The sequence below is a fragment of the Maniola jurtina genome, chromosome 11, assembly GCF_905333055.1.
Source record: "Maniola jurtina chromosome 11, ilManJurt1.1, whole genome shotgun sequence".
NCBI classification, from domain to species: domain Eukaryota; kingdom Metazoa; phylum Arthropoda; class Insecta; order Lepidoptera; family Nymphalidae; genus Maniola; species Maniola jurtina.
In genome coordinates, this window is record NC_060039.1 from 939,469 (window position 1) to 967,099 (window position 27,631).

At 37.4% G+C, this 27,631-nt stretch overlaps 1 protein-coding gene across 2 annotated transcripts in view; it reads right to left on the minus strand.

Moving 5' to 3' along the window:
- Window positions 1-27,631, minus strand: part of LOC123869399 (activating signal cointegrator 1 complex subunit 2 homolog) — a 32,542-nt gene that overhangs the window by 4,013 nt on the left and 898 nt on the right. The window contains exons 2-3 of one of the 2 annotated variants that reach the window (XR_006796883.1): window positions 18,069-18,336; window positions 13,852-15,306 (exon numbers count right to left, since the gene is read on the minus strand). Coding sequence is in view for 1 of the 2 variants with exons in the window: in XM_045912305.1 (XP_045768261.1) it covers window positions 14,702-15,306; window positions 18,069-18,336 (873 nt within the window). In the remaining variant the exon portion in view is untranslated. Of the gene's footprint in view, window positions 1-13,798; window positions 15,307-18,068; window positions 18,337-27,631 lie in introns of those variants that run through there. The other variant, XM_045912305.1, reaches the window with a different exon arrangement.

Below are 27,631 nucleotides of genomic sequence, written 5' to 3' on the forward strand. Positions count from 1 at the left end.
GGGGAATTGTGTTTGGTTTCGGGAACCCTCTGGGGAAAAATTATGACATTTCAGAAAAACAAGATGGCGGCCGAGGAGATTTTTGCAGCTCCGTTGTTTTCCAACCGATTTCGTTGAATTTTGCAACCTTTGAAGAAAATAGTAAACGATTAATGGGCAATGTCGAAAAAATTGAAAAAACAAGATGGCGGCCGAGCTGGAGCGTTTTCTAAATTTTCATTTTTCGACCCCTAACCGCGGCGCCACAGATCCGAAACGGGAAATTGAAACTAATAATTTTTTTCTGGTTTCGTCTACGATTATCCTGAATTTTGACGGAATGAAAGTGGTTTTTAAAAATTCAAGATGGCGGCTGTCGTGGCGGCCGTTTTGTTCGAGGTACGAAAAAACGCAATTTTAAAAGTTAAATATCTCAAAGTTGGCAAGATCGGAGCGATTCGGCTTCTATGAAGCGGTTGTACGTATAGACTCTAGGTATAGATCGGTGGGAAAAAATTACCCCGTTTTTAGGGAAATTTCAAGATTTTCGGGAAATTGTAAAAAATCGAAATACGCACTTTTAGCAAAACTCAAGTATGAGCGATTACGTGTTTTGCTCGTACAAATGACATTTGGGTATTTTTGTCACCGGAGACTGGCAACACTGGAATTTATCAAAGTAAAAGTGATTTTCGACACGGTCTTTTTTAGGGCCGATCGGTTCGCCTGGGTGCGAGCGAGATGAGAGATTGAAACGTCATCGGGAGCGGTATATCCTGTAGTTAATAGGAAAATTATGAAACCGTGTAAAATCTTTCTGTGAAACGAGTTGGCGGCCATTTTGTATTTTTTTTAATTTTTCGAAATTTTGACCACGTTTTTGAGGCAGTTTGCAACATTTTGGAAAGTCAATATGTATGAATCGATTGTGTGACTAGGCCGGCAATATCGAAATATATAAACGGTGCTGCCACATTTGGGGAGATTTTCGAGATTTTCAACTAAGAAACTCCTGTAAAATTTTGTATGAAAAATTTTTTTTTCACTGATGGTGCCGTATAGAAAACAAAAAGTTAGTAAGCCAAAATTATGGAGAGAGCTGATGATTGAGGGTTTCGAAGACGGGTGGAGGGCCCGCTTAAGGTATTGAAGATAGTTGGGGGGTGCTCGAGCAAATGTCATTCATGACGTCATCCAATTGCCAAAAACCTGAAAAAAAATTCAAAATGGCGAAAAAAAGATGGCCGCCATACAAATTTCGCCGGCGTCCAGCTCGGAGGCTATAAAAGATGGAGGTGCGGTTTCTTGGCAAAAGAGGATCAGGATCCAAAGGCTTACTCGATGAATAGAAAAAAAATTCAAAATGGCGAAATTTAATTTTCCATACATTTTGTATGGCGAATATTGAATGCCTCATTCTCCTAAAAAGAGACGGATAATGATACAATAATGTAGGGGAGATATGTTTTGGTGCGCGATATGAGTAGGGAAAAATTATGACATTTCAGAAAAACAAAATGGCGACCGACGTGATTTTTGCAACTCTATTGTTTTCCAACCGATTTCGCTGAAACTCGCAATCTTTGAAGAATGTAGTAAACAATTAATAGAAAAAGTGGAAAATTTTGAAAAAACAAGATGGCCGCCGTACAAAATTCGTTGGTGTCTATCTCGGAGGCTATAAAAGATGGAAGAGTGGTTTCTTGGCAAAAGATGATCAGGGTCCGAAGGTCTACTCGGTGGAACAAACTCTGCATGCTCGCGGACCACTTTAGTGGTCCGCGCACCCACGCACCCTACTAAATTATTATCCTAATTTACAAAAAATAATATGGATGTCGTTTTCAGGGTTTTTCAGGGTGCTGATTTTGATGATGACATTTATTTTCAAATCCAAGATGGCGGACTTACATTTTCTACAAAAAATAGAAATGCGTGTCATTTTATGGGGTTTTTCGGGGTTAATTATGTATCCTAATAAATCAATTTGGTTTTATATAATAAAGTTTACCTTACCACGTCACGTGAGCTGCTTTAGCAGCTCGCGCACCGAGCAAAAACTAGTTATTATACTATATATAGCTCAATTACCACTGACTGACTCACTGACTCATTGACATAATTGTTCTCCTAGAAGGAGACGGAAAATGATATAATAATGTAGGGGAGTTGTGTTCGGTTTCGGGAACCCTCTGGGGAAAAATTATGACTTTTCGGAAAAACAAGATGGCGGCCGACGAGATTTTTGCAGCTCCGTTGTTTTCCAACCGATTTCGTTGAATTTTGCAAACTTTGAAGAAAGTAGTAAATGACTAAAAGAAAATGTGGAAAAAATTGGAAAAACAAAATGGCGGCCGAGCCGTAGCGTTTTAAAATTTTTGATTTTTCGACCCCGAACCGCGGCGCCACAGATCCGAGACGGGGTAATCGAGGATAATTATTTTTTTTGGTTTCGCCCACGATTATCCTGTATTTTGACAGAACGGGAGTGGTTTTTAAAAATTCAAGATGGCGGCTGTCATGGCGGCCGTTTTGTTCGAGGTACGAAAAAACGCAATTTTAAATGTTAAATATCTCAAAGTTGGCAACATCGGAGCGATTCGGTTTTTATGAAGCGATTGTACGTATAGGCTCGAGGTATAGATTGGAGGAAAAAAATTACCCCATTTTTAGGGAAATTTCAAGATTTTCGGGAAATTGTAAAAAATCGAAATACGCACTTTTAGCAAAATCCGAGTATGAGCGATTACGTGTTTTGCTCGTGCAAATGATATTTAGGTACTTTTGTCGCCGGCGACTGGCAACACTAGAATTTATCAAAGCAAAAGTGATTTTCGACATGGTCTTTTTTAGGGGCGATCGGTTCGCCTGGGTGCGAGCGAGATGAGAGATTGAAACGTCATCGGGAGCGGTATATCCTGTAGTTTATAGGAAAATTATGAAACCGTGTAAAATCTTTCTGTGAAACGAGTTGGCGGCCATTTTGTATTTTTTTTAATTTTTCGAAATTTTGATCGCGTTTTTGAGGCAGTTGGCAACATTTTGGAAAGTTAACATGTATGAATCGATTGTGTATCTCTGCTGGCAGTGTGGAGATATACAACCGGTGTTGCCACTTTTGGGGAGATTTTCGAGATTTTCAACTAAGAAACTCCTGTAAAATTTTGTATGAAATTTTTTTTTTCACTGATGGTGTCGTATAGAAAACAAAAAGTTAGTAAGCCAAAATTATGGAGAGAGCTGATGATTGAGGATATCGGAGACGGGTGAAGGGCCCGCTTAAGGTATTGAAGATAGGTGGGGGGTGCTCGAGCAAATGTCATTCATGACGTCATCCAATTGCCAAAAAGCTGAAAAAAAATTCAAAATGGCGAAGAAAAGATGGCCGCCATACAAATTTCGCCGGTGTCAAGCTCGGAGGGTATAAAAGATGGAGGTGTGGTTTCTTGGCAAAAGAGAATCAGGATCCGAAGGTCTACTCGATGAATAGAAAAAAAATTCAATATGGCGGAATTTATTTTTCCATACATTTTGTATGGCGATTATGAATGTCTCATTCTCCTAGAAAGAGACGGATAACGATACATTGATGTATGGGAGATATGTTCGGATGCGCAATATGAGTAGGGGAAAATTATGACATTTCAGAAAAACAAGATGGCGGCCTATATGATTTTTACAACTCTTTTGTTTTCCAACCGATGTCGTTGAAACTCGCAACCCTTGAAGAATATAGTAAACGCTTAATAGAAAAAGTGGAAAATTTTGGAAAAACAAGATGGCCGCCGTACAAATTTCGTCGGTGTCTATCTCGGAGGCTATAAAAGATGGAAGAGTGGTTTCTTGGCAAAAGATGATCAGGGACCGAAGGTCTACTCGGTGGAACAAACTCTGCATGCTCGCGGACCACTTTAGTGGTCCGCGCACCCACGCACCCTACTTTATTAACCTCAACTACCCCATTTTTACAAAAAACTATTTGGATGTCGTTTTCAGGGTTCTCTAGGGTGCTGATTTTGATAACGACATTTATTTTGAAATCCAAGATGGTGGACATGCACTTTTTAAGAAAAAAATGGTATGGGTGTCGTATCATGGGGTTTTCGGGGTGAATTGTGTGTCTTAATAAATAAATTTGGTTTAATGTAATAAAGTTAACCTAACCACGTCACGCGAGCTGCTTTAGCAGCTCGCGCACCGAGCGAAATACTAGTTATTATACTATATATAGCTTTATACTATATATAGCTCGATTACCACTGACTGACTCACTGACTCATTGACATAATTGTTCTCCTAGAAGGAGACGGAAAATGATATAGTGATGTGGGGGAGTTGTGTTCGGTTTCGGGAACCCTCTGGGGAAAAATTATGACATTTCAGAAAAACAAGATGGCGGCCGAGGTGATTTTTGCAGCTCCGTTGTTTTCCAACCGATTTCGTTGAATTTTGCAAACATTGAAGAAATTGGTTAAAAATTAATAAAAAAAGTAGAAAAAATTGGAAAAACAAAATGGCGGCCGAGCCGTAGCGTTTTCAAAATTTTGATTTTTCGACCCCGAACCGCGGCGCCACTGATCCAAGACGGAGAAGTCGAGGATAATTATTTTTTCGTGTTTCACCCACGATTATCCTGTTTTTTGACAGAACGGGAGTGGTTTTTACAAATTCAAGATGGCGGCTGTCATGGCGGCCGTTTTGTTCGAGGTATGAAAAAACGCAATTTTAAAATTCGAATATGTCAAAGTTGGCAACATTCGAGCGGTTCGGCTTCTATGAAGCGATTGTACGTATGAACTTGAGGTATAGATTAGTGGGGAAAAATTACCCCATTTTTCGGGAAATTTCAAGATTTTTGCGAAAATGTAAAAAATCGAAATACGGACTTTTTGCAAAATCTGAGTATGAGCGATTATGTGTTTTGCACGTAAAAATGACATTTGGGTATCTTTGTCGCCGGAGACTGGCAACACTGGAATTTATCAAAAAAAAAGTGATTTTCGACATTGTCTTTTTTCAGAGACGATCATTTCGCGTGGGTGCAAGCGAGAGGAGAGATTGAAACGTCATCGGGAGCGGTATATCCTGTAGTTAATAGGAAAGTTGTAAAATTATCTAATATGCTTCTGCAAAAAGAGTTGGTGGCCATTTTGTATTTTTTTTCAAATTTTCCGAAATTTTGATCAAGTTTTTGAGGCAGTTGGCAACATTTTGGAAAGTCGACATGTATGAATCGATTGTGTGACTCAACCAGCAGTATCGAAATATGTAAACAGTGTTGCCACATTTGGGGAAATTTTCGAGATTCTCCCCAAAAACTCCTCCTGTAAAATTTTGCATGAAATTTTTTTTCCCACTGATGGTTTCGTATAGAAAACAAAAAAAAAATCGAGGAAAAATTTGGAAATAGCTGATGATCGAGGATGTCGGAGGCGGGTGAAGGGTCCGCTCAAGGTATTGAAGATAGGTGGGGGGTGCTCGACCAAATGTCATTCATGACGTCATCCAATTGCCAAAAAGCTGAAAAAAAATTCAAAATGGCGAAGAAAAGATGGCCGCCATACAAATTTCGCCGGTGTCCAGCTCGGAGGGTATAAAAGATAGAAGTGTGGTTTCTTGGCAAAAGAGGATCAGGATTCGAAGGTCTACTCGATGAATAGAAAAAAAAATCAAAATGGCGGAAAAAGTGATTTTCGACGGGGTCTTTTTTCAGGGACGATCATTTCGCGTGGGTGCAAGCGAGATGAGAGATTGAAACGTCATCGGGAGCGGTATATCCTGCAGTTAATGGAAAAATTGTAAAACTATGTAATTTGCTACTGCAAAAAAAGTTGACGGCCATTTTGTATTTTCTTTAAATTTTCCGAAATTTTGATCACGTTTTTGAGGCAGTTGGCAACATTGTGGAAAGTTGACATGTATAAATCGATTGCTTGACTCAACCGGCAATATCGAAATATACAAACAGTGTTGCCACATTTGAGGAGATTTTCAAGATTTTCCCCAAAAACTCCTCCTGTAAAATTTTGTATGAAAATTTTTTTTTTTCACTGACGGTTTCGTATAGAAACCAAAAAAAAAAAAATCGAGGAAAAATTTGGAAATAGCTGATCATTGAGGATGTTGGAGACGGGTGGAGGGCCCGCTTAAGGTATGGAAGATAGGTGGGGGGTGCTCGAGCAAATGTCATTCATGACGTCATCCAATTGCCAAAAAGCTGAAAAAAAATTCAAAATGGCGAAGAAAAGATGGCCGCCATACAAATTTCGCCAGTGTCCAGCTCGGAGGGTATAAAAGATGGAAGTGTGGTTTCTTGGCAAAAGAGGATCAGGATACAAAGGTCTACTCGATGGATAGAAAAAAAAATTCAAAATGGCGGAATTTATTTTTCCATACATTTTGTATGGCGTATATCGAATGTCTTATTCTCCTAGAAAGAGACAGAAAACGATACGATGATGTTCGGGAGATATGTTCGGGTGCAAGATGGAAGTCGGGAAAAATTATGACATTTCAGAAAAACAAGATGGCGGCCGACGTGATTTTTGTAACTCTTTTGTTTTCCAACCGATTTCGTTGAAACTCGCAATCTTTGAAGAATGTAGTAAACAATTAATAGAAAAAGTGAAAAATTTTGGAAAAACAAGATGGCCGCCGTACAAATTTCGTCGGTGTCTATCTCGGAGGCTATAAAAGATGGAATAGTGGTTTCTTGGCAAAAGATGATCGGAGCGGTATATCCTGTAGTTAATGGGAAAGTTGTAAAATTATCTAATTTGCTTCTGCAAAAAGAGTTGGTGGCCATTTTGTATTTTCTTTAAATTTTCCGATATTTTGATCACGTTTTTGAGGCAATTGGCAACATTTTGGAAAGTCGACATGTGAGAATCGATTGTGTGACTCAACCAGCAGTATCGAAATATGTAAACAGTGTTGCCAGATTTGGGGAAATTTTCGGGATTTTCCCCAAAAACTCCTCCTGTAAAATTTTGTATGAAATTTTTTTTTTTCACTGATGGTTTCGTATAGAAAACAAAAAAAAAATCGAGGAAAAATTTGGAAACAGCTGATGATCGAGGATGTCGGAGACGGGTGAAGGGTCCGCTCAAGGTATTGAAGATAGGTGGGGGGTGCTCGACCAAATGTCATTCATGACGTCAACCAATTGCCAAAAAGCTGAAAAAAAATTCAAAATAGCGAAGAAAAAATGGCCGCCATACAAATTTCGCCGGTGTCCAGCTCGGAGGGTATAAAAGATGGAAGTGTGGTTTCTTGGCAAGAGATGATCAGGGTCCGAAGGTCTACTCGATGAATAGAAAAAAAAATCAAAATGGCGGAATTTTTTTCCCATACATTTTGTATGGCGAATATTGAATGTCTCATTCTCCTAGAAAGAGACGGAAAACGATACGATAATGTAGGGGAGATGTGTTCGGGTGGGGGAGGCGAGTAGGGAAAAATTATGACATTTCAGAAAAACAAGATGGCGACCGACGTGATTTTTGCAACTCTTTTGTTTTCCAACCGATTTCGTTGAAACTCGCAATCTTTGAAGAATGTAGTAAATGATTAATAGAAAAAGTGGAAAATTTTGAAAAAACAAGATGGCCGCCATACAAATTTCGTCGGTGTCTATCTCGGAGGCTATAAAAGATGGAAGAGTGGTTTCTTGGCAAAAGATGATCAGGGTCCGAAGGTCTACTCGGTGGAACAAACTCTGCATGCTCGCGGACCACTTTAGTGGTCCGCGCACCCACGCACCCTACTTTATTAACCTCAACTACCCCGTTTTTACAAAAAATGATATGGATGTCGTTTTCAGAGTTTTCCAGGGTGCTCATTTTGATAACGTCATTTATTTTGAAATCCAAGATGGCGGGCGTGCACTTTAAAAAAAAAAAATTGATATAGGTGTCGTTTTATGGGGTTTTCGGGGTAATTTGTGTATCTTAATTAAAAAAATCGGTTTAATACAACTTATAAACCTAACTACGTCACGCGAGCTGCTTTAGCAGCTCGCGCACCGAGCAAAACACTAGTTTATACTATATATAGCTCAATTACCACTCACTCACTCACTCACTCATTGACATAATTGTTCTCCTAGAAAGAGACGGAAAATGATATAGTGATGTAGGGGAGATGTGTTCGGTTTCGGGAACCCTCTGGGGAAAAATTATGACATTTCAGAAAAACAAGATGGCGGCCGAGGTGATTTTTGCAGCTCCGTTGTTTTCCAACCGATTTCGTAGAATTTTGCAAACTTTCAAGAAATTGGTTAAAAATTAATAAAAAAAGTAGAAAAAATTGAAAAAACAAAATGGCGGCCGAGCCGTAGCGTTTTGAAAATTTTGAATTTTCGACCCCGAACCGCGGTGCCACAGATCCAAGACGGGGTAGTCGAGGATAACTATTTTTTCGTGTTTCGCCCACGATTATCCTGTATTTTGATAGAACGGGAGTGGTTTTAAAAATTTCAAGATGGCGGCTGTCATGGCGGCCGTTTTGTTCGAGGTACGAAAAAACGCAATTTTAAAAGTTAAATATCTCAAAGTTGGCAACATCGGAGCGATTCGGATTCTATGAAGCGGTTGTACGTATAGACTGGAGGTATAGATCGGTGTGAAAAAATTACCCCATTTTTAGGGAAATTTCAAGATTTTCGGGAAATTGTAAAAAATCGAAATACGTACTTTTAGCAAAATCCGAGTATGAGTGATTACGTGTTTTACTCGTACAAATGACATTTGGGTATTTTTGTCACCGGAGACTGGCAACACTGGAATTTATCAAAGTAAAAGTGATTTTCGATACGGTCTTTTTCACGGTATCCCCTTTCGTGTTGGTGCGAGCGAGAGGAAAGATTGAAACGTCATCGGGCGCGGTATATCCTGTAGTTAATAGGAAAATTATGAAACCGTGTAAAATCTTTCTGTGAAACGAGTTGGCGGCCATTTTGTATTTTTTTTTATTTTTCGAAATTTTGACCACGTTTTTGAGGCAGTTGGCAACATTTTGGAAAGTCAGTATGTATGAATCGATTGTGTATCTCGGCTTGCAGTATGGAGATATGCAACCGGTGTTGCCACTTTTGGGGAGATTTTCGAGATTTTCCCCAAAAACTCCTCCTGTAAAATTTTGTATGAAAATTTTTTTTTTCACTGATGGTGTCAGATAGAAAACAACAACTTAGTAAGCCAAAATTATGGAGAGAGCTGATGATTGAGGATATCGGAAACGGGTGAAGGGCCCGCTTAAGGTATTGAAGATAGGTGGGGGGTGCTCGAGCAAATGTCATTCATGACGTCATCCAATTGCCAAAAAGCTGGAAAAAAATTCAAAATGGCGAAGAAAAGATGGCCGCCATACAAATTTCGCCGGTGTCCAGCTCGGAGGGTATAAAAGATGGAAGTGTGGTTTTTTGGCAAGAGATGATCAAGGTCCAAAGGTCTACTCGATGAATAGAAAAAAAATTCAAAATGGCGGATTTTTTTTCCCCATAGAAAATGTATGGCGAATATTGAATGTCTCATTCTCCTAGAAAGAGACGGAAAACGATACGATAATGTAGGACAGATGTGTTTGGCTGGTGAAAGCAAGTAGGGAAAAATTATGACATTTCAGAAAAACAAGATGGCGACCGACGTGATTTTTGCAACTCTTTTGTTTTCCAACCGATTTCGTTGAAACTCACAATCTTTGAAGAAAGTAGTAAACGATTGATAGAAAAAGTGGAATTTTTTGGAAAAACAAGATGGCCGCCGTATAAATTTCGTCGGTGTCTATCTCGGAGGCTATAAAAGATGGAAGAGTGGTTTCTTGGCAAAAGATGATCAGGGTCCGAAGGTCTACTCGGTGAAACAAACTCTGCATGCTCGCGGACCACTTTAGTGGTCCGCGCACCCACGCACCCTACTAAATTATTATCCTAATTTACAAAAAAATAATATGGATATCGTTTTCAGGGTTTTCCAGGGTGCTGATTTTGATAATGACATTTATTTTCAAATCCAAGATGGCGGACTTACATTTTCTACAATAAATAGAAATGCCTGTCATTTTATGGGGTTTTTCGGGGTGAATTATGTATCTTAATAAATCAATTTGGTTTTATATAATAAAGTTAACCTTACCACGTCACGTGAGCTGCTTTAGCAGCTCGCGCACCGAGCAAAAACTAGTGTAAGTATATAGATGATGCCTGCGACTACATCCATGAAGGATTTGCGTTCTTTTAGAATCCCGTGGGAACAGTTTGATTTTCCGAGACAAAGAGTCTCAGACAGCTATGTCTGTCCCTAAGATGCAAGCTATCCCTATAACAAATGTCAGCCGTGAAAAGACTAATAGACCGAGAGATATACACACTATCGCATTAACGATATTACAATAGAATTAGGTTTGTTGATCCTACACATATTTAAAACAATAAACATTTACAAAGAAAACTGAACTTAAATAATGTCTACGTCATTATGTGTTGTGCCTACGAAAAAACCCGAACTCAGCTAAATGTTCGAGCCCAAAGGACCAAACGAGGGAAGTCCTGGTAGGTATAAAATTTTATTATAATTAAACGAAATCGTTATTATCGTTAATACGTAGTGAAAAAAGTATGTCATTATTAGTAAGTATGGATTTCTCTGTATCAAACTGCTCTGCACAGAGCAATGTACGGGCGTGGCGTAGAGGCGAGACGAATGATCAGGTAATGAGCTTTTTGGAGGTCTACAGCTTACGACTCTGACCTTAACATATGAAATAGAATAGACAAATATTCAAACTAGATGGTGCCTGCGACTTCGGCCGCGTGGATTAAGGTTTTTTAAAAATCCCGTGGAAACTCTTTGATTTTCCGGGATAAAAAGTTGCCAATTTCAATTTCCTGGATGCAAGCTATCTCTGCACCAAATTGGTTAAATTGATGGGTCTTTAAGAATCCCGTGAGAACTCTTTGATTTTCCGGGATAAAAAGTTGCCAATTTCAATTTCCTGGATGCAAGCTATCTCTGTACTAAATTGGTTAAATTGATGGGTCTTTAAGAATCCCGTGAGAACTCTTTGATTTTCCGGGATAAAAAGTAGGCTGTCTTCCTCGGGATGAAAGCTAACGCTGTACCAAATTTAGTCAAAACCGGTTAAGCTGTTGGGCCGTTAAAACCTAGCAGGCAGACAGACAGACAGACAGGCACACTTTTGCTTTTATAATATTAAAGTAGGTATGGATTAGTATGGATAGAAACTGATTCGTCATCGTCGTCAACCGATACGTCCACTAGTGAAGGGTTTGCCAACGCTGCAGTTTCCTGTGGGAGGTCGTGATTCCAGCACCTTGAGACCCCAACGGCTATCGGTGCTTCAAAATATACCCCGCCCATATCCACTTCAGCTTCGTAATCCTTCCGCAAACCGCACATAACCTCAAGAGTTATCTTAGTGAAAAATCTTAGGGTTCCGTACGTGAAAAGGTAAAACGTAACCCTTATAGGATCACTTTGTTGTCTGTCTGTCTGTCCGTCCGTCCATCCGTCGTGTCTGTCAAGAAAACCTATAGGATACCTACTTTCCGTTGACCTAGAATCGTGAAATTAGGTAAGTAGGTCTTATAGCGCAAGTAAAGGAATTTAAAGAAAACCGTGAATTTGTGGTTACATTACAGAAATGAAAATGTTTTAATTTTCAAAGTAAGAAAACTATACCAAATGGGGTATCATATAAAAGGGCTTTACTTGTATATTCTAAAACTGATTTTCATTTCTTTTTAAGCATAATAGTTTTCGATTTATCGTGCAAAATGTCGGAAAAAATACCCGAGTACGGAACCCTCGATGCACGAGTCTGACTTGCACTTGGCCGGTTTTTTTATACAAACCAGTAGTAAGTACAATTATAGCGATCTCCATAAGGTCGTCCACTTATCTCCTCATTTCTTATACCACCTACATACATAATCTTCCGTACAACTATAATTAAATTCAAATTAAAGGTTATTTTTACGGTCGCCATCAATCGGAAGTGCCCCATGGTCGGATGTTTAAGGCTTAACAATTCGAAATGTTGATCACTTATATGAATAATTCAACTGCTTAAACGTGCTTACTTGGGTGTGATTATGTTTTTTAATGGAGATTAACTGGACTGGAATTTCTTCCTGAAGTAAAGTTCAATTGCTCCTTATTTGAAGTTAATATCGTGAGGATATTTTATTGATGTGCCACAGGGTATAATACTAAGGCTAATATCACACTAGGATACCATGCTGGCGCTACTAACCGGTTGCGTCACCGTCGTGTCTTGAGCTACCAAACGAGGTACACCAGAACAGACACCAGGATTATCAGATTCAAATTGACGTTAAGGAGCATTGCTTTTGCTATATGTACGTCCCTGGTAGCGTAACGAGTGTTGAGTAAAGTGCCAAATAGTTATAACGTTGCGCCCGCCATAAGGCCATATAGGGCAATCCCACCAGAATGGTTGCCTCGGTGTCCGCTTGGTTGCCCAACCAAATTGGTAGCGCAAGCAAGCGGACATCGGATAAGCTACCCTATATAAAGCTACATACATTTTTTGGTAGCGTGACTGGTTGCGCCACCACTGGTATCCTAGCGAGATAGTGCCCTAAATGCATTTTGCTTATAATTCATACTATGATAAACTATGCGAAAATATATCGTCGGAAATCAGGATAATATTATCCCGAAAAAACATCCCGATTTTGATAAGATTAATTTTCACAGTAATTTAGTCAATTGCAATGAATATTTTTCAAAATGTATATACCTACGAGCATTATAGACTGAGAAGGCTGGAATCGGTAACAAGTAACAACGACATGTTAATACTTCATTTTTTTTATTTTATGAAGTCATTGTACCCATTTGGCAATATATCATTTGTGCAGAAAATAAAAATGAATTATTTAAGGACAAACTGACAACTTTCACTTATTAGGAAAGAAAACAATAAGGATATATTTTACGTAAGTCTTTATTCAACACAGTTTGTACCCTGCACACGTAGATTTCGTCTAAGTGCCGCGGACGCCATATTGAAACCAGCGCCTGCGCAACCACCGTACACGCTGAATTATGGATCGATTGTATTAGCTATTAATTTTAACATACTATATACATACAATCATATAATATAAACATAAATACAACGATGCATAGTTACGATATCTAAATAATTTGAAAATAGAAATACAATTATTTTATAGAGTTGTCAGTTAATATTACCTATATCTAATTCCCAATAAATAAATAAAATATAAATACAAACATTATATTGTGTTAAACCTAAATGTATCTAAGACTACAATGTGTACCTACCTATACAATTTATATTTTATACAGGTAGGTACTTAATAATTATATGTACAAAAATAGCTTTTAATATAAACAGATATATATAATTGTTTGAATATACACATTATAATATGGTAGGTATATATATATAGGTTCTTACTATTAAATAAATAAATAAATATATACTAACAATTACTACACAATTTATAAAATGAAATACGCTGATATTACGATAAAAAATAATACAAATTTTATATGCATAGGCTAATGCAAGATTGTACATAAACATAATAGCATACTTAATATAAATTGAATTAAGTGTTAAATTCATATGATATAAAATTAAAATTTAAAATAATAAACTTAAAAAATAATTACTAAAACATACCATAAAAAATACAAACAACATATTTGTGTACTATTTTTGTTGTTATAAAAATTGTAAAGGACAAAAAATTAAATATATTAAACTATAATATATATATTATGTTTAATGTAATATGGGTATAATATTACATAATAATAATTTGAATGCATAGATATATAAAATATTTAGCATAACATATTAGGTGGCTGTACCTACATAAAAATAATTTAAATAAAGCTTATCGTACCGATGGGTACAATCCTTTTAGATTACTTCGAAATGTATGACTAGTACTAATAATATTATGTATGTATATATTGTACAAAAGTATAAAAACATCTCATTTTATTATACACTCGATTTAAAATATCTGAAATGCTGCAAATTGTACAATTGAGTATTATTAATAAAAGTTACTAAGTAATTTTATATGCTGACTAACGCTTTTAAGTAATAATGATCAGTGTAATTATCATGAAAAATCGTGATTGTAAATTGTTGGAAAACTGAAGTAAATTTTGAAAAAAAAAGAGCGATTACGACAAAATTCTGAGAAGAATACAAGGAGTGAGAAAAATTAAGATAAAAAGGAAAAACAGAGAAAACTTAAGAGATAAAGATCAAGACTAATTTAGATTAAATTGCAAGGTTTTTTTAATAATATATATTTATATGAGGGTTTATTACAAGACTTTTTAGTAGAAGGAAATAAATATCATTATGAAAACAATTATTATTAACAATATAAAAGCAATGTATTAAAAGCTGCAGGCTGAACATAATACTTACATAAGAAGCTCTAAGAATGTATAGGGGAAGCTTCATCAGCGTAACATAAAAATAATATGAGTAAGTATAGAATTTTAAAATATATCAATTGATTTGTTGTAAAAAATCACAATTTTTGTGTATTCGTCATAATAACTACATTATAAAAAATTTGATGACAATTTATTTAGGTATACATCGTTATTATTTGTATAGCTTTGGGAATTACGAAACTTAAACTATAAATTTACAGTAAATGCTGAAACAATCAGCGACCTTATTTACCAGTAAAATCAATAGAGTAAGATCCCGTGCTAGGGTCGAAATTCTGAGCTGGATGGCCTGAGAAAGGGTTGAAATTTTGGTGTGGGTAGCTTTGACTCTGGTAATTTTGGTACTGGTTGCTTTGGTACTGGTTATTTTGGTAGGGTTGCGGTTGGAACGATTGATAAGAGAACTGTGGTTGCTGGTGGTACACTTGACTTTGCGGTCTGGCCTCTTGAGAGAACTGCTGAGGTGCTTGGTTGAAGAGACTCGTTTGTTGTTGATAGGCAGGTTGCTGAGGTTGATACCGTGGTTTTGGTTGGTACTGTGGTTCAGGTTGGTACTGTGGTTCAGGTTGGTACTGCAGTTGTGATTGCGGTTGGTACGTTTGCGGTTGTTGGTATTTCTTCGGTTTGGATGAGAAGCTGAACCTCTGCTGTTGTGGTTCTGGCTGTTCGTATCTGAACGAGCTAGGTTTGGCTTTACGACCGTTGTATTTAGGGTCTTCGTATATCCTCGGATCTTCTCGATACTGACCGTCATCTTCTTGACCGTCGGTCAGAGCGTTGTGTGACGAGGGATCGTGGAGTGTAGGTGGAGGAACCATGATTCCAGTGCCTGGAAAGTAGAAAGGTTCAATTAAGAAAATTGCATTTATAAGATACCTTTTTTATTAAGTGGGCTCTACACTCGCGGCGCGAACGACAGTGAAAGCCCGCGACATCTGCGAATCACGAGTGTAGATATTGTTCACGCCTTCGCGTTCGTATTTCGCGGCTTTCCCCGATCAGTGTCGGTTTTTGGTCCGCGACAAAGGGTTTCGTCCATAGTCACGATAATGTGAAGATTCGTGAGTGTGGAGGGACACAGTTCACGCGTGGATCGTGGCATATATTCACGGCGTGAAATAACGGCGCGACTTCACGTGAGAGTGTAGAGCCGGCTATAGGAGCATAGACTTGCTTTTGAAGACAATTGTGCCTTGAGGAAAGCAATGATAAAGTCTAAGTTGGAGCGGGCTTGTCTAGAAGATGCCTATTCATTCTTGCCTTGAAGTTACGTAGAAGGTACCTGGTCGACGAAAAATCTATCGAGGCTCTTTTTCATTAAATGAACTGGTTCCGGTTTCGATTTCGGATTGTGGTTTGATGACAGATGCTTTGATCATCTTCTGGAGTCTAGACCAAGGCACATCACCAAGTCATTTAACTCTCTCTTCCGATCATACGTTAAAGAAAAAATATTATATCTAGATATACGTCTCAGGTTCTTCTTACAGGTTAGCGCGCTCCAGCCTCCTAGGCACTTCTTTTAGATTTCAGACTACAATTAGGTACATACTTTATTAATCGCCATTTAAATAAGTAGGTAAGGTTTCACCATCATTTAGAACATTTCACAAGAAAGTCTCATGTTCTTATATGGGGCTGGCGTGATAAAATTAAGATAATAACATTTTAAAAAAACCTTCATAGAACTGCATTACATTTTGTTGGTGGTTGCGCCACTACTGGTATCCTAATGAGTTGGTCTACTGAATAGGTAAACCCAACCGTGAAAAGTCTGACTCAGATAGTAACTAATAAATACTATATTTATCTTTAATTGGGTGTGAATAAAGCCACTTATATAATTAAATTTGCGCCTGATTTTGGAAATTATCACTCAATTGAGAAGCAGGCCGTGAAGGTCGCCACCAGAGGGTGACCACTGACCAGCAGCCAGAACTAGAGAATTGCACAAAAACCCACATGCTTACAGAGCGAAACTAGATTATAGGGACACGGACGTTAATGGGGACAAAGGTCAATAAACTCCAACTCAAAACATGCGTTTTGGAGTACCCACTTAGGACATTACTATCTTTTGTTAAGGGTTAAATATCATTAAATCAGTTCATGTTTCTAAATTGATTAAAAATCCAATTTTCTTGAAACGCTCTAAGTCAGTGATTCTTTTCCAAAACGCATAATTAAAAGTCTTATTATAATGTATGTAAAGATGATGAGGCTGAATGTAAAGTTTCAACTTAATTGACAAGAAATTAGAATGCTTCTTAGAAATGCGTTACTAGTGATATTGCGAGATGGTGATAATAAAAAAAATCTACTCATGAGAAGTTATGCTGTGGGCTTCTTCACAGAATAGTGCGCGCTTGGAAGTTGGAACCCATATTATATGGTTTTATGTTGATGTACATAATTATCACCTCACTTCTATTTCAATTATTAAAATTAACTAAGTATTGAAATACAAAAGTGTGTTTCTGTTTGAATCTTCGATGACGGATTAATTAAAAAAAAAAACAATTCAAAATACAGACTCATATTACGGTTCTCTATCTACACGTTTTTTTCTAATAGTAATTAATTTTCAGTGCCATCTAGTTTTGCAGTATTTACTTATTTTGGTGTTAAACATAGGTACTGAACCAGTCTACCTTATCATCTCTTGAGATCCATGTCCAAACAAGGGCAGGTTTTCTTGTCCGTCGCATTCTTTAGACTTAACATTTTCCTTACAACCAAGGTTTTAGATGTGAGTAATTAAAACTTTTTTATCGAATACGACTCTCAGGCGCAGCAGCGCAGATTTCCCTATTACGTACGGTAGGTACCTATTAATATATTTTAAACTAGAGGATGTCCGCGACTTCGTCCGCGTGGATTTAGGTTTTTAAAGATCCCGTGGGAACTATTTCATTTTCCGGGATAAAAAGTTTCCAATGTCAATTACAGGAATGCAAGCTACCTCGGTACCAAATTTCATACAAATCGGTGAGCGGATGGGTTTTTGGGAATCCCGTAGGAACTCTTTGCTTTTCCGGGATAAAAAGTAGCCTATGTCCGTCCCCGGGATATAAGCTAACCCTGTACCAAATTTCGTCAAAATCGGTTTAACTGTTGGGCCGTGAAAAGGTAGCAGACAGAAAGACAGACAGACGGACACACTTTCGCATTTATAATATTATATATAGTATGGATTGCATAGAAGCAGGTAGGTATTACTTTTAAGACATCCATGATAATATGGGACAACCAGTGGTAAGTGGTTGCTTAACAGACAAATTTGTATGGGACAAGGCGAAACCGCCAATATGCATCGCCCGCCCTGTACTACTAAAGAAGCAGGAAAATCAAGCAATACACACTACCAACACAAAATACTACACAAATCGTCTATAACACAATCAACGTTCACACTCTGATGCAAGAGCATTCGTAGGAGACGTAGACTCCACAATGAATAGAGTAGAATAGATTTTTATTCAAGTAGACTTTTACAAGTGCTTTTGAATTATCAAAATAATTTACCAATAATGACTCTAGAACCCTTTGCGATTTTGCAAAAACGTAAATTTGTTAAAGATATTTAGTTACCTTCGGGTTCAAATCCTCGCTGACTGCTCGCGCCATAGGAAACCTCCCTGACTTTGCCGTTTTCGTCGACGTAGCCATACTTCCCGGCTACGTCGCCATTGGGATACTTGGTCTCGATCTTGAAGGAGCCGTCGGCGGCTTCGTAGCCATAGCTGTACGAGCCATCGTCGTTCTGTTTGTTGATCTGCTTCAGTATCGGCACGGGAGTCGTGGTGGGTCCGTAGTTCTGTGCGTATGCGCACGCGCACACCGCGCAAACTAACAGCGTCTGGAAAAGTATGAAGTTGCTTCGTTAAATTATGATGAAAACAGTATATAGTCATGTCTTTTTGTCAGAGTATGTCCGACAAGTTATAGTTCAGCACTTCAGCCGTTTTGAATATTATGTTTTTTTGGGCTTGCATGGCACCACGATATGACACGACATTAATGGAGGCAAACTTAAAACCGGTCAAGTGCGAGTCGAACTTGCAAATAAAAGGTTCCGTTCCATTATTCAACATTATGAATCTTTTATTTTTTTAATTTACATGGCAACCATTCCGATTTATTTTAATTTTAGTTTTTCACAGCGATAGAAATATACGTTCAGTGAAAATTTCTACTCTACCTATTACGGTTCCTGACGGTTCATGAGATCACATAATACATACAATCATTTTTGCCTTGCAGTCTCTTATTTGGTGTCGGTGCTCAACTAGGATGTGAAAACGTCCAGTCTCCAGAGAGACTTCTTGCATGCAAATGCGAAGGGAAAATGTTATAATTAGTCAACGACCTAGAATGTAAGAATATATTGCTATAGACAATTTATATTATTATTTTGACCCTTTTCTCTGGCGCAATGATGCGTTCAAGAAAGTGCGCAAAAGGAGAGCTAAGTAGTATTACTTAGATTCAATTACCTATTCGATCATTTGGAAAGATAATTTCTATGTTAGATTATGATTGTAAATTCTCAATATAGAATTGTATAGAAGTAATCTCGCACTTGCACGTTTAACTAGGACTCATAAATTCATGTCGGTTTCTTAGTACCTACATCGTACCTAATACATTCAAATATTTTCTCTCTGTGAAATATGATAGCAAACAAATAAAATAAAATGCGGTCACTGTGAGAACAAAGCGACCTAACCCATATTTCTCGAAATTCTGACTACGACTTTTCGGAATGCAACCTTTCCAAAACAGTTCACGCGGAAAATGTAGGTATTAACTCAAATTATGAGCGAGTAGTGCCCTAAAAGGCGTTGGTTAATAATACACAAAGACTCAAGATACCTACTCAGTGAATGTTCTTTAGCCTTGGTCAATCGCGGAACTATTTTTATTCTGTGTGGTATAGATACATACATAGTAGGGTAGTTCCACTAACAAAACCACAGAATTATAAGATAATAGAAATGACATCTGCCGCTATTTATCATCTACCAATCTTAATCACAAAATTGCTGATTCTAATTCATCAATGCGCTGCCCAAACCTTTAGACCTAGAAAGCTTAAATCTTGCACTGTGATTTCTTTTTCTACGCATCACCTCATTTCTGATTTGATGATCTCGTAAAGAAACATCAAGCATAGCTCTGTCCAACGCACGCCTTATGGGGCTTAGCAACCATGCCTCCATCAAGGTTGGCAGTGGAAAACCTGCCGAAGATTCTACCTACCGACTTAATTTAAGTTAAGGACATTTTTTTTTAAAGAATATTAGCCACTAGCTGATACCCGCGACTTCGTTCGCGTGGATGTAGGTTTTTTAAAATTCCCGTGGGAACTCTTTGATTTTTCGGGATAAAAAGCCTATGTGCTAATCCAGGGTATAATCTATCTCCATTTTAAATTTCAGCCCAATCCGTCCAGTAGTTTTTGCGTGAAGGAGTAACAAACATACACACACACACACACACACACACACACACACACACATACAAACTTTCGCCTTTATAATATTAGTGTGATGTTAAATGACTAATATTCCCCTTTCTTCTCCAACTAAGCGTCAGGCTTGTGCTAGGAGTAGGTACGACAATAGTGCAACGGGCGGGGTTTGAACCGTCGACCTTTCGGTTTTCAGTCCACTCCTTTACCGGTTGAGCTATTGAGGCTATTATACTTAAGTTACGGATTTATCTTTAGATAAGTTGCGGTCTTGTTATCTTAAGTTAGATGTATGTTAGTAAAGGTAAGCAACATGAGTGAACTTGACTTTGATCCTTCCACATATCGTCAGTATAGATAACTGGTTTATTTAGTAATGGCCTTAACTTTCGTGACTCGGTGTCGTTCAGTAGCTACATACTGCCTTACCTGATAAACTAGGTAGCAAAGATTATTGTTTAAATTAATTAAAAGTGAATGTCTATTGCGGAAATAAATGAAAAATTAGTCATTAATTAAATTTCTAGAAAAAACTTTAGTCTAAACTTGTTTGTTTATCTTAGGTGTTCAGAAATTACGTAGGTAGGGTAAAAAAGCAGATAAGCACTTATCAGTTTTCCTGTGGATAGATATATTATATCATTTTCGTTATATCACAGAATACTCTTTTTAACCCCCGACCGAAGAAGAGGGGTGTTATAATGTTTGACGTGTGTATCTGTCTGTCTGTGGCGTCGTAGCTCCTAAACTAATGAACCGAAACTAGGAGCTACGAAGCCATAGACAGATACACAAATACACACGTCAAACTTATTACACGTTAAACACCCCTACTTTTGGGTCGGGGGTTAAAAATGGTTATTACTTCCCTCTTCTTCTCAGAAGAGAAAAAACTGTAGGTACTAATTATGTAAATCAAACATTGTCATCGCATTCCTAAGCTTCTGATAGCACGCAATAACCAACAAGCTTTCAATACAACTACGTTACCACATTGCTTTGAATAATTTGAAGTGAGACAGAGCAAGGCCGACGCCTTAGGCCGACGAAGGTTTCTGATATACACCGACAGTTTGTTTACATGCCTTCATAATTATTAGCATTATCGATGAAATAACTTTATTATTATTTAAATATTTGCAACGGAAAATTCCTGAAATATTTGTAAGAAGTAGTATAAAACGGGGAAGAAAAAAACGACCGAGAAGTGCGAGTCAGACTCGCGACAAGAGGTTCCGTAGCTTGGACCATTCCGTAGAGCTTCTATAATCTACCATATCAGACAAACAAATCACTTTTAATTGGGACCGCAAAACTAAGTGTGTTTGTAAAGGCTTATTAATGAAAGAAACTTATTAACTGTGTTAGTTAAAGACTTCGTTATATTTATTACTAGCTGATACCCGCGACTTCGTTCGCGTGGATGTAGGTTTTTAAAATTTCCGTGGGAACTCTTTGATTTTCCGGGATAAAAAGTAGCCTATGTGCTAATCCAGGGTATAATCTATCTCCATTCTAAATTTCAGCCCAATCCGTCTAGTAGTTTTTGCGTGAAGGAGTAACAAACATACACACACACACACACACACACACACACACACACACACACATACACACATACAAACTTTCTCCTTTATAGTATTAGTGTGATTTAATACATCTTATCGACGTTATACCTATACCTACTTATAAATCTCTATCAACTCTAATTAATTTATTATTATTTCTGCTTTTTCACTCTGCAAACTTCGGAGACATGGAAGGGAAACGGTATCTAATTAATAAATCTTTTTTTGATTTTTTTAATTAATTTGCAACAAAGTAGTGCATTAAAATCTTAAGTTGAAGGATTTTACCTTTATAACGTGGAACTCTATAAAACGGAGGTACGATCACTGAGCATCTATTTTAATTTAATTATAAACAAATGTAAATTAAAAATTTATAACACCCCCGACAAGTGAAGGTTACAGTAACTAGAAAAGAGCTGATAACTTTCAAACGGCTGAACCGATTGTCTTGAATTATAGCTAAAAACACTCTCGATCAAGCCAAGCCACCTTTCAAACAAAAAAAACTAAATTAAAATCGGTTCATTAGTTTAGGAGCTACGATGCCACAGACAGATACACAGATACACAGATACACCGATACACAGATACACACGTCAAACTTATAACACCCCTCTTTTTGGGTCGGGGGTTAATGAAATTAGGTAATTGTGACATAAGTATTAGAACTTACTAACATTGACAGGTATGTATAATTCAAGTAACAGCATTAATTACATTACAGAGTTTACGTCAACTTATCTTAATTCAAAGTTATTTAAAGGTCAAACGTGACGTCACAAAGAGAGGAAAACAGCTGTCACCATAATTATACCAAAAAGGAACCACTCACATTCCTACAACGTACCACTTCGCAATTATTCAAACACCATTTTATAATTCAAATTCTTCTCGTGACTCATTGTCATTGAACTAAATTATTATTAATATCTAGTTAATTATAGATTTCAGGATAGCGTGGGTGACGTGCGGGTGTACGGGGCGTCCCCCGCCTCATGTCTCGATTGCCATCTGGACCTGTCGCGTACTTATACTTCTATGTCGGGCTTCTACTGTTAGCCCGATTTGATATGATAGCTAACAAGGATCCAGTCATATTTAACCGACTTCCAAAACGGAGGTGGTTCTCAATTCGCCCCGTTTTTAACCGTTAGACAATAAGAAATTACTTACATAATAAATTATAATATACCTAAGTATGTAATTAGATTTTGTTTTTCTTTCACGTCAAAATTAGCACATAATGTTTAATTAAAACTACGTTACGCTGCCCCTGCAACGATTTCGATATGTTGACTACTCTACTACATAACTACACAGTGCGTCCTACATACTGCCAATACTATAATTTAAATTCCAACCATAAGTCGTTGCATCAAAATATATCAGTGTTACAAATAACTCAATTACTGTTTCGTCGCACGTTATTCGACTTTATATAAGTAAGTAATAATACGTAGCTCAACGGGTTGCGAAGCTAAGGTGGCAATGGGCAGGGCACATGTAGTTCGAAAAACCGTACTCGCTAACTATGGGCCTCTTCAAAATGGACAGAGTCCCTCAGCGGGTGATGGAGAGAGCTAGGCTTGGAATTGCTCTACGTGATCAAATCCGCCGGGCGATTCAGAACACTAGATTCGGTAAGTTATCGTTCGATAAGACGTATTTTTCAATGAAGAGTACGTCTTAAATCGAACGGTAACTTACCGAATCGAGTATTCTGAATCGCCTGGCAGGACCGAGAAGATCCGTACGAGAACCTGAGTAACCAAAACCAACATAGTTCAACGGGTTGCAAAGCTGATGTAGCAATAAGTAGGGCTTATAGTTCGAAAAATTTATAAACGTTAAGGTGCTAGAATGGTGAATTTGCATAGGAAAGCACAGCGCTGGAAAGTGGACAAGGTGGACATCAAATAATCGCAGGAAGCCACTGGATGCAGGCAGCGCAAGACCGTGGCCTGTGGAAGCTATCACACTAATATTATAAAGGCGAAAGTTTGTATGTGTGTGTGTGTGTATGTTTGTTACTCCTTCACGCAAAAAGTACTGGACGGATTTGGCTGAAATTTAGAATGGAGATAGATTATACTCTGGATTAGCACATAGGCTACTTTTTATCCCGGAAAATCTAAGAGTTCCCACGGGATTTTTAAAAAACCTACATCCACGCGGACGAAGTCGCGGGCATCAGCTAGTACAAGATACTTATGACCAGCTAGACCTCAGTAGATAGATCTCTCTATCGCATGCTGAGCGATTCTGAGTTTTCTTATTATAGGCCTAATAGTTAGTCCCAAAATAAATGGAACCTTACGAAATTTTCGTGACAGAATGACTCATAAACTATTACATTGTCAATAGAAACGTTAAACGTTTAGTATGCTCGGTGTATAGGTTTGAGCAACGCCGGGCGGCTGGCCTAGTTGCATTTAATTGTTTAACTTACACTTCAAATTGCGTACTATACTGTCCCAAGGTCGTCACTTATGTGTCAAGTTGTTTTCAGTGAAGTGTAATTTTTCAGGTTAGCGTTAACTGTGCTTAAATCTGTCATTTTGGTCCAGTTGCATGACAGGTGGTTAGAGTTAAGCGAGAGTGAGCGTTAGACATTGCCAACCAAATTTGATAGAATGACTCATAAACTATTACATCATCAATAGAAACGTACGTTTAGTATGCTCGGTGTATAGATTTGATCAACGCCGGGCGGCTGGCCTAGTTGCATTTAATTGTTACACGTACACTAAGGTTCGAATTTCGTGCTGTCTCAAGGTCGTTGCTTGTGTGTCAAGTTGTTTTCTTAGAACCTAGTGTAATTTCTAAATTGGCGTTTACTTGAATTAATCTATCAGTTAAGTCCAGTTGAACGATCGCCAGTTAAAGTTACGTTACAGTTACCGTTAAAATATAAGCGATTGCACAAGTCAGTATTCATATCTCCAAGATTAAGGTTGAAGGTACAAACTGATAACTTGTGCACCCCATTTTGCTGTTATTGATGGTTAAAACGTAACCTAACTGTTATCTCCTGCCATGCAACTGGTCCTTAATGAATATGAACTCAGTCTCACAGTAATATTGTTACACCCAACATGGCTACCACAGCGCTACGTTTTTCCGAAAATTATGCCATTATCTTTTAAAGTAGGTAAGTACCTCATTACTATCCCAAAAAACTACTATTATATTGTAGTTAATGGAAAGGGGTCACGACCCTCAATGAAGTTACGGCAGAGAAAGACATTATAAAGTTATTAGAACGTTTTGCTACGATCCGTAGTAACTGAAGAGGAGTCTACGCATCTTCGTAACGACCTTGCTACGACAAAATAATACGGGCTACGAAATGAAGATGGGCATCTTTAGACTTATGTAATAACTATTGCAACATCTAATCCTGATGTTTTTCGATTTTTAGGTCATTTATTAGGGTTCTGTGTGAAAATAAAGAACCCTTATACCTCCGTTCAGTCCCTCTGTTCGTCTGTCTGTGTGTATATTCATCTTAAAACTGTGATAGCTATTGAAATCTAAGACATTTACATAGAGGCATGTATGGTATCTTCTGAATATGAAAAGTGTGAAATGCAATAAAAAAATGTTTTCTCTTCGAGTTAAATAGGTATTTTAAAATTATTATGACGTTCCCCGACAGTTTTTGAAAAAACTATCGTAGATAGACTGGATCTTAGAACGACTGGATAGGCATAATGAACGCCAACGATTTTGGCAAGTACCTATCATTTATCTACGAACTACGGAACCACGTGTTCTAATACGCACTTGACCAGTGTTTACTTTATCACCGGAAACATATTTTGTGAGAACTAAATTAAATTGCTAAAATTGAAATAACGTATTTCCACTAGAATGACTCATTATTTTACTAAGGTCAGTTTATCCATTTATATTATTTTAAAGATTTATACTATCAGTAGGTAGGAAAGCTTTTCAAGGCCTATTTGTTTAACTGTTTATCGACAGGGACAGAAACAGCTTGGATCCCAGGGAAAGACATAGGCTACTTTTTGTCCCGTAAAATCAAAGAATTGCCACGGGATTCTTACAAACCTAAGCCTATAAGTAGATGAACTCACGAGAATCATTTATTTAGTAAGTAATACAGAGATAGTTTGCACCCTGGAGACGGACAGGGGCTACTTTTTATCCCGGAAAATCAAAAAGTTCCCACGGAATCACACTTCACACTAATATGATAAACGCGAAAGTTTGTGTGTATGTGTGTATGTTTGTTACTCCTTCACGCAAAAACCACTGGACGGATTTGGCTGAAATTCAGAAAGGAGATAGATAATGTCCTGGATTAGCACATAGGCTACTTATTATCCCGGAAAATCAAAGAGATCCCACGGGATTTCGAAAAACCTAAATCCACGAGACTGAAGTTGCGGGCATTATCTAGTATTTGAATGTACCTATATAAATGATGAAACAGTGAGCAATGCACCTAGTACCTAGTCTAAATTATAGGCCGGCTCAATAATTCTCTTCCTAGTAATACCAGGTTATAGTAAAGGCGACTAGAAATTATTTAGGCTATGCTTGTGCAACGCCTCGCCACGCCCACTCAGTCAATGGTTTAGCATTCCTATGATAGAATGATGTTTTGCTTATAGATAGTATTAAATATTGAGGCTAATGCATGCTTAATAGTACCTAGCCATAACAGCCGATCTTAATTACCCTTCAGGTCCTCACAATCAAACAGAATATTATATTCTGTGTTATTATACAATTTATAGAAGGGGTTCTGATCTTCAGTAATGAGGGCTCATAACTTCTGGTAGTAAAAAAAAATATCTTGCATGATAAAATATTAACATCCCTATTGTGATTACGTTTATAATATGTTTTTAAACATTGACACCTACTTAATTATGTATACATATTGCATATCGACTATGTTTTTTTTATCTAATAGTAATTCGTTATTACATGGGCAAAGTACCTAGGTAGGTACGCGACACGGATTGCTATATACCTAATATTAACGACTCTAACGAACTTTTTGTTTCTCATATTATGTGAATTATTCGCAATATTTTGTATGACCGAAATATTTCTTCCTAAAAAGTTTGAAGCATTGGTATGGTAGCTGTATTAAAATATGCAGGTAGGTACCTATTTACCTAGATTCATGATAATAATATAGGCATATTGGTTCTGGCATTAAAAAAGGTTTAATAGTTTAGTTTAATTACGACAAGTGAGTAACCTAAAACTAATTAAGTTAGGTAGGTACTTGTCGCAATTAAGAAACAAGTTCGAATTTTTGAGACTGTTGATTAATATTACAACTTGGAAATTTTATTTTATGTAAGAATAGAATAACATATAATAGACTAAATAGCTTACGACATTATATTTTGGGCTTCAACACCCTTTTTGAAACTATTTTTTTTTATGTTGAACTAAACTTTTAGCTTTGAACTCCAGCGGGGTGATTCGCTAACTCAGTGATAAACACGGAATGATGGCCACCGAGCTTATATGACATTTATTTTAATCCATTGAAGATTTTCTACGAAAAAATATTTTATTATCAGACAGTGAAGCAGCAATGTAGAACTAACCAATGTCCAATGAGCAATCATTCAGTGTTGAACACTGATCACCTCGCTGAACAGGGTCGAACTGAAATCGTAGATTACAACTTTTTTCGTAGCGAGCAAACGAGCAGGTGAGCCACCTGATGTTAAGTGATTACGCCGCCCATGAACATTTGCAGCACCAGAGGTACCGCCGATGCATTGCCGGTCTTAAAATTTCTAGATAAACTTTATCTAACGAATAATTTGGCAGTTTTTGTATTGAAAATCTGTCAAAATGTCTAATTTACCCGTTAGATAAAGTTTATCTGGCGGTTGTGAAACAGGCTCTTAAAAGTATGTAAATAACGTCCTATTTCACGTGTTGGAGTTATGTACTCTTTTGCGACTTATTAAAATAAATAAGTTGTAACTTATTGTAAAAATAAAGCATGGGAAGCTTAGCCAATTTTATGACAACGTAATCATGTTAAAACGGTGTTCAATTTAAGATGATTATCTGTACAAATTGTAGGAGTTGTAGAGAAACATAGACAA